The 15,192-nt window shown below is 40.3% G+C and overlaps 1 protein-coding gene across 3 annotated transcripts in view; it reads right to left on the bottom strand.

The window, feature by feature from the left end:
• The window catches only part of Scube2 (signal peptide, CUB domain and EGF like domain containing 2), a 75,139-nt gene that overhangs the window by 12,649 nt on the left and 47,298 nt on the right, over positions 1 to 15,192 (bottom strand). For 2 of the 3 annotated variants that reach the window (XM_076844204.2, XM_076844206.2), the window contains exon 17: positions 1,485 to 1,655. The exons of the other annotated variant lie outside the window; for it this stretch is intronic. In XM_076844204.2, coding sequence (XP_076700319.2) covers positions 1,485 to 1,655 — 171 coding nt within the window. The remainder of the gene's footprint in view (positions 1 to 1,484; positions 1,656 to 15,192) is intronic. 3 annotated transcript variants of the gene reach the window in all.

Genomic DNA, 15,192 nt, shown 5'->3' on the forward strand with positions numbered 1-15,192 from the left:
CCCGGGCTGCACGCATGCCAGGCAAGCGCGCTACCGCTTGAGCCACATCCCCAGCCCCAATCCCCAGCCTTTCTATATTTAATTTTGAGATAAGGTCTTGCTAAGTTGCTTAGGGCCTCACTAAGTTGCTGAGGCTGGCTTTGAATTTGTGATCCTCCTGCCTCAGCCTCCTGAGCTTCTGGGATTACAGACATGCACCACCATACCTAGCTTGGTGGGGAGCCCTCCATATCTTAATAAGGTCACATATAAGGATGACCTGATGCCCAGAAGCTGCCTCTTATCACCCTTGCAATTAGTTCTGAAGTTTCACAACAAATCAAAGATATGGGAGGGATCATACACTCAATTAAAGGATCTGATGTTTAACTCAGAAACATCCCTGTAGCGAGGAGTGGTGGCACACGTCTAAAATCCCAGCACTTCAGGAAGCTGAGATAGGAGGATCATGAGTCAAATCCAGCCTCTGCAACAATGAGGCACTAAGCAACTCTGTGAGACCCTATCTCAAATAAAATACAAACTAGGGTTGGGGATGTGGCTCAGTGGCTGAGTGCCCCTGAATTCAAACCCTAGTACCAAAAGAAGGAAAAAAAGAAAGAAAAGAAAAGAAACATCCCTATAGTTGAGTTTGGAGTCATTTGGATGGGAACTAATGCTGTATCTGGGAGTCCTGGATGGAGAACCACAAGGCATTACAGGGGCCCCTGCACTCTGCTGGGTCTATCAGTTAGAAACCACCATCCAGATCACATCTTCCACTGGAGCCTGCACAGGTCCATATAGCCAGCCCTCCTCCCATTTAACAAAAGGAAGATGTTTAATTATAAAATAAATGGGAGAGTAGATCACAGAAACTAACCAAGCTTGGCTTCAACGTTAACATTTTGTAAGAGATGATTTAAAACTTTTCAGAAAGGAGCTTCCAGTTTTAGCAAAACAACCAGAAGGATATATTTGTTTTAAATCAAAAAACCCTAAGGGTTGGGGTCATAGCTTAGCCCTTGCCTAGCATGTGTGAGGCAATGGGTTAGACTCACAGCACAGCATATAAATACACAAATAAAATAAAAGTACATCAACAACAACAACAACAACATTTTTTTAAAAATCTCTGAATTTGAGATCAAAGTTGGAAAAAAAGTCTTCTCCACTTGAACACTTTCAAACATTCCTTATGAACTGGAACTACTTGGATCTCAGGTACATGTATTTATGGTTAATAAAGAAAACAATTGCAACATTGATACTTTTCTACCAGCGTATTCTATGCCATCTTCATTCACTTGCTCATGTGAGCATTGGCACAGCATCAGGTTCTGACCCAAGCACTGGAGAACCAAACCAACCCAACATAGTCCTTACTCATAGGAAGCCTAAGGTCCAGTGTTCGTCATCCAAAATCCTTGAGATGCCACTGTGCCTTAGTCTAGATAATGACATTGGAGACTGGAGGGGTAAGAAGAGACAGACAGCATCCTTACCTCCACATTCAGACACATTCCAAGCTTCTGGGGTCTTTAAGGACCCAAGATTTTCTGGTCTTGGGCATGGTTGACAAGTGATCTGTCCTTCCTCATTTTGGAAGGTTCCATTTGGACATAAAATGCAGCGTTCTTGTGCTCCATCATAATATGTCCCAGCCCTGCAACTGACTAGCCAAAGGGGGAAACAATCTGGTCAGTGAGGGACAGAGGCTGAGGAAGGATAACGTGAGTGTTAGAGATGAAGGTAAATAAACGGTGTTGACCACACATTCCCCCAAACACAGTGGGCCCTGCCTCTGGTTCCCATGCATGCCTCTCTACCATGGTCCCTACCACCCATTGGGGGCATTTACAAGGCCATGAGCTCCTTGGGGCAGGAATAACAAGGGTCCTAATTATTTTTGTAGCAGAGACAGTTGATGTTGTTGAAGTGATATAAAAAAAATTTTGGATCTCCTTATTTCACAGGGCTATCAGAAGAGTATAAAGGCAAAAATCACTCATTGAACTTAGGTCTAGAAAAAACAGAGGTGAGAATTACTAATACTGACTGGTGGTATCTGGGAAGCCTTCCTAGAGGATATTTCATTTATGTTGGGTCTTGAAGGATAGATAGAATCTCCTCAGGTAGAAAGGTGAGCAAGTCATAAAGATTCATGCATCAGCCAGGCATGGTAGTACACACTAGGACCTGTAATCCCATTGACTCCAGGGGCTGAGGCAGGAAGGTTACAAGTTCAAGTTCAGCCTGGGCAACTTAGTGGGACCCTGTTGCAAAATAAAAAATATAAAAGATTGGGGATGTAGCTTAGTGGTAGAGTATCCCTAGATTTAATATTTAGTATCACACACAAAAAAACCTTTTTTTTTAATTGGGGGAGCAGAGGAAGAAAGGAAGATTAAAGGTAGATTGCAAACATTACTAAATGCTAGGCATTTAGATTTTATTCTGCAGGAAAAGGAGCCACTGAAAAAAGAGAAATATAATCAGAAGCTGTGCTCTGAAAAGCTCTCCCTTGGTTGGGTGGGTGGACAGTAATTCCTAGAGTCTTATAGCCTACTTCATATTTGTACTAAAATGAATTCATTCCAAAGAGTAAACTCTTGTAAATCCTTCCTAGAAGAATAACCAACAAGGAAACTCATAAACTATGCTGCTGGGGAGGTAGAGCATGCTTACCTCACACCACCGCGGCCCAGAGTTCTAGAGGCAGAGCTAACCCATGCTGGGGTTCCTTATTGACCAAAGCATGTCTCCACAACACAACATCAGGATACACATAGGCCTGAGGCTGCCACCACCATGAAACTGAGATATCACCTCTTCTATCAAGGGACAAAAATAAGGACCTGGTAAGATGTCACCAAGGTCCCTGTGGCCTGGCTGCACCAGAGGTTTCTCTACTAGGGGTGCTAACAGTTGTCCTGTTGCTGAGGTAACAGGGAGTCTTGCATGGGGTTGCCTACCTTTTGTTTCTCCTACTAACAGCCAACTTCCTATGATTTCCTCTCACTAGTCATATAATCTCATATCTCTGTATTCTCACATCCTACCTCATAAACACTTCAGCCAACCCTCCAGTCCCCACTTCCACCATCAGAAACTGTAAACCATTACGCAAATCTATTGACTATATGGTTGAAGATAACTGAACTCATCATTTCCAATTATAGTGACAAAACTGTAAATGTAAAAATAGAAGCTAACTGATATATAGCTATATGTTGGGTACATTGAGTGCTGTAATATTGATCTCTTCCTTAAAAGTGAGGTATTGGTAACCTATAGGGACACTATAAGACAATAGGGCAGAAGCTGTAATACTTCATATCTACACTGCAAGAGAGGAAGTCACACAGACACCATGAAAAAACAAGGGAGGAAAGTGCCCCAAACCAAGACACTACAACAAGAGAATCCACAGGTAGTGAGTGCAGTAAGTGAAATGTCAGAGGAGGAGTTCAGAATATACATAACTAAAATGATTTGGGTATTAAAGAATAACCCAAGTGACCAAATGTAGGCAAAAATCAATCACTCCAACAAAGAGATAAGAGAACAAATTCAGGCAACCATGGATCAAACCAACAAAGAGATAAGAGACCAAATACAGGTTGCAAGAGATTACTTCAAGAAAGAGACAGACATACTGAAAAAAAAAAAAAACAACTAAACAGAAATCCTTGAGATGAAAGAAACAATAAGCCAATTAAAAAACTCAATAGATAGCATCACCAACAGACTAGACCACTTGGAAAACAGAACCTCAGACAACGAAGACAAAATATACAATCTTGAAAATAAAGTTGACCTCACAGTGAAGATGGTAAGAAACCATGAACAGATTATCCAAGAATTATGGGATAGGTAGGCAACCCCATCAAAAGATTTATTGGGATAGAGGAATGTTCAGAGATTCAAACCAAAGGAATGTACAATTTCTTCAATGAAACAATATCTGAAAATTTCCCAAGCATAAAAAATGAATTGGAAAATCAAATATAAGAGGCCTATGGGATACCAAATGTACAAAATTACAACAGATCTATACCAAGACACATTATAATAAAAATGCCTAGCATACAGAATAAGGATAAATTTTAAAGGCCGAAAGAGAGAAAAATCAGATTACCTATAAGGGAAGACCAATTCAGATCTCAGCAGATTTTGCAACCCAGACTCTCAAAGGTAGGAGATCCTGGAACAACATATACCAAGCTCTAAAAGATAATGTATGCCAACCGAGAATCATATCCAACAAAATTAAGCTTCAAATTAGATGATGAAATAAAAACCTTTCATGATAAACAAAAGATAAAAGAATTTACAGCAAGAAAACCTGCACTACAGAACATTCGTGGCATAATATTCCATGAGGAGGAAATGAAAAACAACAATAAAAATCTGCAAAGGGAAGAACTACAATAAAAGAAAAGCCAACCAAAAGAGAAACCAAGTCAAGCTAAATACAAAAAATAAACAAAAATGACCAGTAATACAAATCATATCTCAATAATAACCCTAAATGTTAATGGCTTAAACTCACCAATCAAAAGACATAGGCTGATAGATTGGATTTTTTTTTTAAAAAAGACCCAACAATATGCTGCCTTCAAGAGACTCATCTCATAGGAAAGGACACCCACAGACTGAAGGTGAAAGGTTGGGATAAAATATATAATTCACATGGTCTAATAAGTAAGCAGAGGTTTCCATCCTCATATCAAATAAAGTAGACTTCAAGCCAAAGTTAATGAATAGGGATAAAGATGGACACTTCATACTGCTTAAGGGAACAACATCAACAAGACATAACAGTTACAAACATTTATGCCCAAACAATGGAGCACCTACGTTCATCAAACTCTTGTCAAGTTTATGAGTCAAATAGATCACAACACAATAATTCTGGGTGACTTAACACACCTCCTCACCACTAAATAGATCTTCTCAACAAAAGCTAAACAAAGAAACTACAGAACTCAATAATACAATCAATAACTTAGACTTAATTGACATATATACAGTATATTATCCATCAAGGAGTGAATACACTTTCTTCTCAGCAGCACATGCATCCTTCTCTAAAACAAATCATATGTTATGCCACAAAACAAATCTTAGTAAATACAAAAAGTAGAGATACTACCCTGCATTCTATTAGACCACAATGGAATTACATTAGAAATCAATGATAAAATAAAAAAATAAAAGCTACTCCAACACCTGGAGATTAAATAATATACTACTGAATGAACAATGGGTTGCAAAAGACATCAAGGAAGATTAAAAAATTCTTAGAGGTAAATGAGTACACCAATATAACATATAAAAATCATATGATCATCTCAATAGATACTGAGAAAGCATTTAATAAAATACAGCATCCCTTCATGTACAAAATGCTAGAAAAACTTTGGATAACAAAAACATACTTCAACATTGTAAAGGCTATCTATGCCAAGCCCCAGGCCAAAATCATTCTAAATGGAGAAAAATTAAAAGCATTCCCTCTAAAAACTGGAACAAGACAGAGATGCCCTCTGCCACCACTTCTATTTAACATAGTTCTTGAGCCTCTAGTCAGAGTAATCAGACAGACTAAAGAAATTAAAGGGATACAGATAGGAAAAGAAGAACTCAAATTATCACTATTTGCAGACGATATGATTCTATACCTAGAAGACCCAAAACATTCCATCAGAAATCTCCTAGAACTAATAAATGAATTCAGCAAAGTAGCTTGATATAAAATCAACACCCATAAATCAAAGGCATTTCTGTACATCAGTGACAAATCTGCTGAAAAGGAAACTAGGAAAACCACCCCATTTACAATAGCCTCAAAAAGAAAAAAAAACTAAAATACTTAGGAATAAACTTAACAAAATAGGTGAAAGACCTCTACAATGAAAACTACAACACGCTAAAGAAAGAAATTAAGGAAGACCTTAGAAGATGGAAAGATCTACCTTGTTCTTGGATAGGAAGAATTAATATTGTCAAAATGACCATACTACTAAAAGCACTATATAGATTCAATGCAATCCCAATCAAAATCCCAAAGGCATTCCTTATAGAAATAGAAAAAGCAATCATGAAATTCATCTGGAAAAATAAGAGACCCAGAATAGTCAAAGCAATCCTTAGTAAAAAGAGTGAAGCTGGTGGCATTACTATTCTAGACCTTAAACTATACTACAGAGCAATAGTAACTAAACAGCATGGTATTGGTTTCAAAACAGACCTGTAGACCAATGGTAGAGAATAGAGGACACAGAGTCTAACCCATATAACTATAGTTATCTTATATTTGACAAAGGCACCAAAAATCTACATTGGAAAAAAGATAGACTCTTCAACAAATGGTACTGGGAAAATTGGAAATCCATATGTAACAAAATGAAATTAAACCTCTATCTCTCACCATGCACAAACCTCAACTCAAAGTGGATCAAGGACCTAGGAATTAAACCAGAGACCTTGTGCCTATAGAAAAAAAGGTAGGCCCAAGTCTCTATCATGTCAGATTAGGCCCCAACTTTCTTAATAAGACTCCTATAGCACAAGAATTAAAACCAAGAATCCATATCATTTATGAAACCATAAATGATATGAATTCAAACTCAAAAGCTTCTTCTCAGAAAAAGAAACAATCATTGAGGTGAATAGAGAGCCTACAGAATGGGAGCAAATCTTTACCACAAGCACATCAGATAGAGCACTAATCTCTAGGATATATAAAGCACTCAAAAACTTTAATACCCCAAAGAAAAAACAAATAACCCAATCAATAAATGGTCCAGGGAACTAAACAGACACATCTTGGAAGAGGATATACAATCAATCAACAAACATATGAAAAAATGTTCAACATCTCTAGCAATTAGAGAAATGCAAATCAAAACTACTCTAAGATTTAATCTCACTCCAGTCATAATGGTAGCTATCAAGAATACAAACAACAATAAGTGTTGGCGAGGATGTGGGGGAAAAGACCACACTCATATATTGCTGGTGGGCTGCAAATTGGTGCAGCCAATCTGGAAAGCAGTATGGAGATTCCTTGGAAAACTTGGAATGGAACCACTATTTGATCCAGCTATCCCACTCATCAGTTTATACCCAAAGGACTTAAAAATAGCATACTACAGCCATATCAATGATTACAGAAGTACAATTCACAAAAGCTAAATTTTGGAACCAACTTAGATGCCCATCCATTACTCAGCATTGAAAGAGAATAAAATCATGGCATTTGTAGGTAAATGGATGAAGTTGGAGAATATAATGCTAAGTGAAGCAAGCCAATCCCAAAAAACCAAAGGCTGAATGTTTTCTTTGATATGAGGATGATGACTCATAATGGCGATGGGAGGGAAGCATGGTAGGAATGGAGAACTTTAGATAGCGCAAAGGGGAGGGAGGGGAAAAAATGGTGAAAGGGGGTAGGAATTACATAGATTACCCTAAGTACATGTATGAAGACAAAATGGTGTGAAAATACTTTGTGCACAATCAGTGACTTGAAAAATTGTACTCTATATGTAATATGAAATGAATTGCATTCTGCCATCATGTATAACAAATTAGGTAAATAAATAATAATAATAAATAAAATCTGTGAAAGAAAATGGAAATTTAAAAAAAAAAAACCTATGCTGCTGATTGTATTTCTCATGTTTTTAGTTAAGGCTTTATAGCTTATTGTAGTGCATGGATGTTAAGAAATGTACCAAATCTGGCTCCCTAACATATTAGTCAAACATCATCCTTGTACCCATCAAAAAAGCCTTTCTAGCTGGGTGTGTTTGCATGAGCCTGTAATCCCAGCTCCTTAGAAGTCTGAAGCAGGAGAATTACAAGTTTGAGGCCAACCTGGGCAACTTAGTGAGACACATACACACACACACACACACGTGGCCTTTCTTTTCTTTTCTTTTTTTTTTTTTTTAAGAGAGAGTGAGAGAGGGAGAGAGAGAGAGAGAATTTTAATATTCATTTTTTAGTTATCGGCGGACACAACATCTTTGTTTTGCATGTGGTGCTGAGGATCGAACCGGGCCGCACGCATACCAGGCGAGCGCGCTACCGCTTGAGCCACATCCCCAGCCCCACACGTGGCCTAATAGTTAATACTTGTTAGTACTTGGAATATATCTGACACCATACCAAAAGTTTTATACACATTATCTCATTTATCCCTCAACACAACCTAAAAGTGTTATAATTAGCTCCATTTTACAGAAACACAGACTTAGGGAGGTTAAATAATTTGGTCAAGGTCCCACTCCTAATTTGTGAAGATCAAGAGCTTCAAGTTTAAGGGAGAAAAAGGTTATTTAACCAAAGTGCAGACTAAAACACAATTCAAAACTTTGTCAAAAATCCTCTAAGGTTTAGGAGAATTTGGAGTTTGGAACAACACACTCTCTTTTCAACAAGCTGCCAAGAAATGGTGGCAATGGGGGGAATCACATAATAAAGTTAGTTATTATATCTCTTATATGTCTATAAGAAGGAAAATCTCTTTTCATCCTAACCTACAAAAGCGATTTGCACATGCCATGTTAGGGTTAAACTTGGCAAAGTTGTCTATAATCAGTCATAAAAATGTTTTCATTACTTATTCCATAATCTTAAAAAAAAAGGCTTTGGATCTCAGTTAGCAAAAATATACCATATTTTAAATAATTTTTCTACAATTAAATGCAATCCATCAACAAAGTCCACCTACTATTAAATTTCAATGCTTTTTGTATTGCGTAGATTTTCTTTTATAATATTTATATATCATTTTTATATGATTTTATGATTTTTTTCAGTACTGTGGATTGAAGCCAGGACCTTGTACTTGCAGGGCAAGTACTCTAACCACTGAGTACCTCCCCAATCCTTTTTATTTTTTATGTTGAGACAGGATTTCACCAAGTTGCTGATGCTAGTCTCACACTTGCAATCCTCCTGCTCCAGCTTCCTGAGCAGCTAGGATTACAAGCATGCACCACCATGCACACCACTTTTTTTTTTTTTTTAATTAAAAAAATAACAACGAATCTATCTCTTTTTTGGCAAAAAAAAAAAAAAAAAAAAAAAAAAGGCAAAAGCAGAGCCATATCCATGTCTATAATTCCTGAGTTATTTTCTAAATGCTCTACTGGATAATGCTTTCAGCCAAGTCCCATGAAAAGTCAGGCTGAATTATGTACTAGGAATTCACAGCATGCCATACTGTGTCCCACCGGACTATCCTAGCGTCTATAGTGGGCCAGTAAAGGAGAGAATAACTTCTTCACAGCTCTCATGAGCCAAAGTGTCACAAAGACTGGCAGAAAATAAATAAAACAGGCTTTCCAGAACCCCTCTAACCTAGCCACATTCATTTAGAGAAGCCCATATGGACCCCCGTGGTGACCACAACCCCAGCAGCAGTCTGCTCCATCATGATTCCTGTGGCAGAAAACAGATCCCTTTCACCTGTGGTTAAACCGGGACATGGTTCTCACTGACTGAGTCACTGGATGGGCTCCTGCTGGTCTAGGTGTCTACCTCCTTGGGACTTGGTAGCCCCCTCCCCAAAGACTTTTCAAGGCTTTATTTTGAGAGGTCTCACAATATTCCACATCTGTTGTGATTTCTTAACTGATCAAAGGGCAGAGAAATGCCCTCTGGGGTACCCTATGGAAAAGAGAGCACCTTCCTTTTCCTTACAGTGAAAGGCCTGCTTCACGTGAACAACCTCCTGTTGTCAGACACAATTTCCATTTTCCTTCCAGAGACAAAGATCCACGGAAATAATTCAAGCCAAGTGCTTCCAGATAGATTTGTTTCTTTCACAAGGTAAAAATGGTTAAACAGTAAAAATCGACTCTGAATGTTGGGAAGGGATGCCTGGAAACAGTTCTTTGCAAATGTGCTGGAGATCTGGCCTTAATCACACCACCCAGTTGCTTCTTCCTTGTCCTCAGCAGCCAGCTTGTGTTGCTGCCCCAGACAAAGGCGTCAATGGCCTCCAGAATACTTCACTATCACAGCAGAGCTTTTGTGGATCTTCAGTGACCATTAAAATCCCATTCTCAAATCCTACACAGCTGTTTTTTCCCCCTCTTAAAAAAAAAAAAAAAAAGAATACGAGAAAGCTTTTCTGATGCAAAAGGCAGAGACCAGCGGGATGAGGATTAATGGCGACAAAGAGACCTAAAGGCCTGCCCTCTTTTCAGTACTGTGGCCTTTGAGTATTTCAGGCTATGGACAAACACTATGGTCTCTCTGTGGCTAAGATGGTGAACCTAATAAAAGAGGTCATTCTCCAGCATTTCACTGTTTTCTTAAAAATCACGCTTTGACTTCTGAAGGAGAGCCACAAGCAGCCCACACGGATTCCCAGGGTGTCCTGGGGCTGCTGCTTTGTCCCAGCTCAGAGGTGATGGTGCCCCATCCTGAGTCCTGTGGCCTCAGGATCCTGGCTTGAGCCCCCTTTAAATGAGTGCCCTGGGATAACGGGGACAGCAACTCCTTGGGCTGAGGGACTGATTTCTCATTATTCAGAGTCTTGGCATGTACTCAAGTTTGCTATCTGAAAATCTTCTTACAGATGGGGCAGAGAAACGAGCCCAGCTTGATGCCTTCCTTGCTGGGTTCCCAAGTATACACCAGGCTCTCTTCAGGCCTAGTTAACTGGACCTGAAATTTCACTTCCTTTAGAGTGTCCTTGATTTAAATATTTATCCAAATATTTACACTTTTCTCTCTTTTCATGTGGTTAAGTCTCCTTGGGATTTCATCTGTTGTTCCTATAAATTTTCATTCACGCATTCATTTAATAAATACTCAATGTGCTGAGTACCACTCCAGGAGCTGGAGATATAGCAGAGAAGATGACAGACCCTGCCTTAACGGGGACCTCATTCTTGTGAAGAAAATAGACAATAAAGAGGCAATTAAATGAACATACAGTAGAATGCCAAGCAGTGAAAGCAAAAAGGGTAGAGAGAGTGATGGGAAGGGAGTTTCCATGTGCATCATTCAGAAGAGTGGCCACGACGGGCCTTTCTGGGCAGAGACCAAAATGGAATGAGGGAAACAGCCTTGCAGTGGGATAACCCAAGAGTGGAGGCCTGTGGCATAGGAACACCATGAAAGCAGCAAGGTAATGGGAGATAGATAGGTCTTAAAAAGCAAGCAAGGGCCAGATCATTCCCTTGAAGTTCTTGAAGGCCACAATAAGGCAATAAGGCCTTACTCAATGTGTGCTGGAGGTTCTGAATGGGGAAGCCATGCGGTGCAATGTAATTTATGTCTTCTTCTTCTTCCTTTTCTTCTTCCTCCTCCTCCTCCTCCTCTTCCTCCTCCTCTTCCTCTTCTCCTTCTTCTTCTTCTCCTTCTTCTCCTCCTTCTCCTTCTCCTTCCATCGAATGCAGGGGCACATTACCACTAATCTACATTCCCAGCACTTTTCATTTTTTATTTTGAGTCAGTGTCTCACTAAGTTGCTGAGACTGGTCTTGAACTTGAGATCCTCCTGCCTCAGCCTCCTAAGTCACTGGGATTCCAGATGTGCACCATCATACCCAGCTTGATTTATGTTTTTCAGTCATCTTATGACTGCTGCATATAGAAAAGTCTGAGGGAAAACAAAGGGAAGAATATTCAGAGACTATGATGACAGACTGGAAGAAAGAAGGTGATTTGCCACAGAGTAATTAAAAAAAAAAAAAAAAAGGATAAAACAGCTAGATTCAGGATAGCATCTGAAGCTGACAGAAGTTCCAGTGGACTGGGTGAGGAGAGAGGTCAGAAAGATGTTGAGGTTTTTGGTTTCAGAACTGGATAAACAGAGGTGTCATTTACTGAGGGGAGAAAGAGACAGGTTTGATTTGGGAAGGAGGAAAGAGGAAACATTGAGATAGAGATGCCTGTTGGCCATCCGAGTGTTAAGACTGAGAAGGCACTGGCCAGCTGGTCGTCTCTGAGGTGGACACTACACCCAGGGCTTTACAAGATGATCCACTAGAATGGGAAAAATGGCCTCAGAGCAAATCATGTTAATTTTTACTTAATAGATAAGAAGCACTCCACATACTGGATAAGTATGTGGTATGAGACTGACCCCTCGCTCAGCTGGTGTCTCCCTGGGACAGGACACATGTTAAGATGAAAAGTCTCCAAGAGAGATGAGCAGGGGGCAAAGATACTGATGGATTCACTTCTTTCTATATACTGAGAAGAATTACAATGTAACTGTGCCTGGTTGGATTTATTGATTACATTATCTAGTTTCAACTAAAGTAAACATCACAAAATAATAAAAAGCAGCTCCAGAGATTTCTGTAAGGATCACCTGCACCAAAGGTATATCCACTGTGCAAGCATGCATGGCAACAGGAAAGTGCTGGGGTGACACTTATACCCTCAGCACCTGCTCATACCATATCATGAGATACAGACAGTAACAATTCAGTAGATAAAACAAGAGTTCACCTCAGGGCTTGGATTGTGGCTCAGTGGTACAGCACTCACCTAGAACATGCAAGGCCCTGGGTTCGATCCTCAGCACCACATTAAATAAATAAATAGATAGATAGATAAATAAATAAATAAACAAATAAATGTATTGCGCCCAACTACAACTAAAAAATTAAAAAATATTTTTTTAAAAAAAGAGTTCACCCAAAGCACTAGCAATGAACAAAAAAATAGATTTAGGAATACTACTATCAGCAACAAATCTTGCCAAATCATAGAGTGTACCTTAAAAAACTAGCCAGTTATTTTTCAATTGTGTCTAATCTTCGTCTTGTTCTATATTTTATTGTAAGTAAATATATTAGCCAATAGTGCAAGTATAATTTATAAATAAGTAAAAGTTCATTTAAGAGTGTGTGTTCTAAAATGTTCAATCCTTCTGGGATAGAGAAGTCTATAATTAAAAATAGAAATAAGCCTGGTGAGGGCACTTTGGGAGTCACCAGCATTTGGTGATATTTAAAGCTGCAGCACTGGATGAGGTCAGCTAGGAGAACATGAAGCTAGAGGAAGGAAACAGGCGCTGAGCCCTGGGACACCTGGTGCTTAGAGAACAGAAATAGGAGAGGAACCAGCATCCAACATGGAAAGGAAGCAGCCAGTAAGGTAAGGAGAGCCAGAAGTATGTGGTGTCCACACAGAAAAGAGATTCCAGGCAAAGGGAGGAATCAAGAGGGTCAGACAGCCTGTCTGCAATGAGGGCAGGGAATTAGCAAGCAGATTTAGCAACATGGTGGTCATTAGAAATCTTAGAAAAAGTAGTTTCAGTGTAAAGGTTGCGATGAAAACAAGACTGAGGAAAAAGTGGGAGGTAAAGGAGTGTAGTACAACTCTTTTCAAAGAGTTTTGTTCTGGCTGGTCATGGTGGCGCACACCTGTAATCCCAATGGCTCAGGAAGCTGGGGCAGGAGGATCTCCAGGCTGATCAAAGTCAGCCTCGGAAATTTTAGCAAGACCCTAAGCAACTCAGGGAGACCCTGTCTCTAAATAAAATATAAAAATTAAAAAATAGGGCTGGAGATGTGGCTCAGTGGTTGAGTGCCCCTGGGTTCAGTTCCTGTTACTCAAAAAAAAAAAAAATTGTTCTATAGGAAGACAAAGAAATGAGGTTGGGTCTGGTGATAAGCATACTGTCAACAGACAGTTTGATTTGGGGATAGGATTTCAGTCTATGTGCTATTGGAAATGACCTAGTAGAAAAGGAGAACTCTGAGACTGGGCAGTGGGGACAAGGCAGCAACATGCTTCTGAAGTTGAGAGGGATTGGGCTCCAGTACCCAAGTGGAAGAGATGGCCTTATATGGTAGCATGGGCCAACCACTCACTTTAACAGGAGGGACACTGGAGCGCTTGTGCACAGATGCAGGATGGAGGGCTGATCTGGACATGAAGCGATGAAGTTATTTTCCCAGGGACAAAGCATCTCTACTCTTCCCTGCCTCTGGGTTTGTCCTCTCTGCCTCCCCCACTTCCCTCCCCACCCCTCTCTTTGGTACCAGTGATTGACCACTGAGTAACATTCCCAGTCCCTTTTATTTTTTTATTTTGAGACAGAGTCTTGCTAAGTTGCTGAGGCTGACTTTGAACTTCTGATCCTCCTGCCTCAGCCTCCCGAGCTGCTGGGGTTACAGGTGTCTGCCACTGAGCCCTGCCGGGTTTTCTCTTTTTATCAATGGCATCTCTCCTCTACGTGTCACCAAGGCTCAGACCCACACCTAGTCCTGCCTTCTCTCCTCACTGCTCCATCACTGAGCTGGAGCATCCTGCATTTGTGGCCCCCAACCAGTCCCCCGCGCCCCATTCCCAGGCACTCATGGCTAGCTCCTCCCCATCTCTCACTGACCTTCCACCTAGTTCCTTGCTTTCTGTTCCTCCTGCCTCCGCCCTTTACACCCGCCATTAGATTCTCTTCCCAAGATGTTTCCCTGATGGCTTTACTCCCTGGCTCAAAACCTCCCAGTCTTGACTCCCTGCATTTCTCAGTTTCTTTGACTCATGTTCAGTCTTTAGCTTCCTTTTCTGTGTCTGAGCTTTCATCCTTTCTTATGCTCTCTCAAGAGGCTGTTTTTCTCTGCTTCTCCCATAAATCTCTTCTGATTATTTCTTCCCCAGTGATCTCATTCATCTGACCATTCAACCAACCAGGCCTCCTGCATATGAAACAGGGCTGGGTGGGATGAGAGACATATGGGATGCGAGTGGCAGGATCAGAGGCCAAGTCAGAAACCTCTGAACTCAGCCACACTCTCCTCTCTGCTGCCCCTGATCCATGTGATCACCAAAGGCAGCTTTCCTCCTGAATGTTCCTTTATCTCACTGCCTTTTCTCTATACCTTCTTGATCTCAATATCTTTAATGTGGTGCCTTCCAAAGTCTTTAAGCCTGTAAGTCTTGTTCCCTACAATATAGCAAGAAGATCTTCCAGGAATACACAAGTGACCTGGACATTTCCTGATTAAATAAATCCTCCAAGGGCATCACATCACCTAAACAAAGCAGAGTCTCCTTACCAACACATCCAAGGTCTCCCATGACTTCCGCCTGGCCTAGTTGCCCACCACATCCTACCTGGCACTTGCGGGTAGTAACATCAATGTGTCTATTCTTCTTTGTGCCCACAGCTTACTCTCCCTCATTTCCTAAGGCTGTGCCTTTGCCTGAAAATGCCTCCCTATTTAT

The sequence above is a fragment of the Callospermophilus lateralis genome, chromosome 2 (genome assembly GCF_048772815.1).
Source record: "Callospermophilus lateralis isolate mCalLat2 chromosome 2, mCalLat2.hap1, whole genome shotgun sequence".
NCBI classification, from domain to species: Eukaryota; Metazoa; Chordata; class Mammalia; order Rodentia; family Sciuridae; genus Callospermophilus; species Callospermophilus lateralis.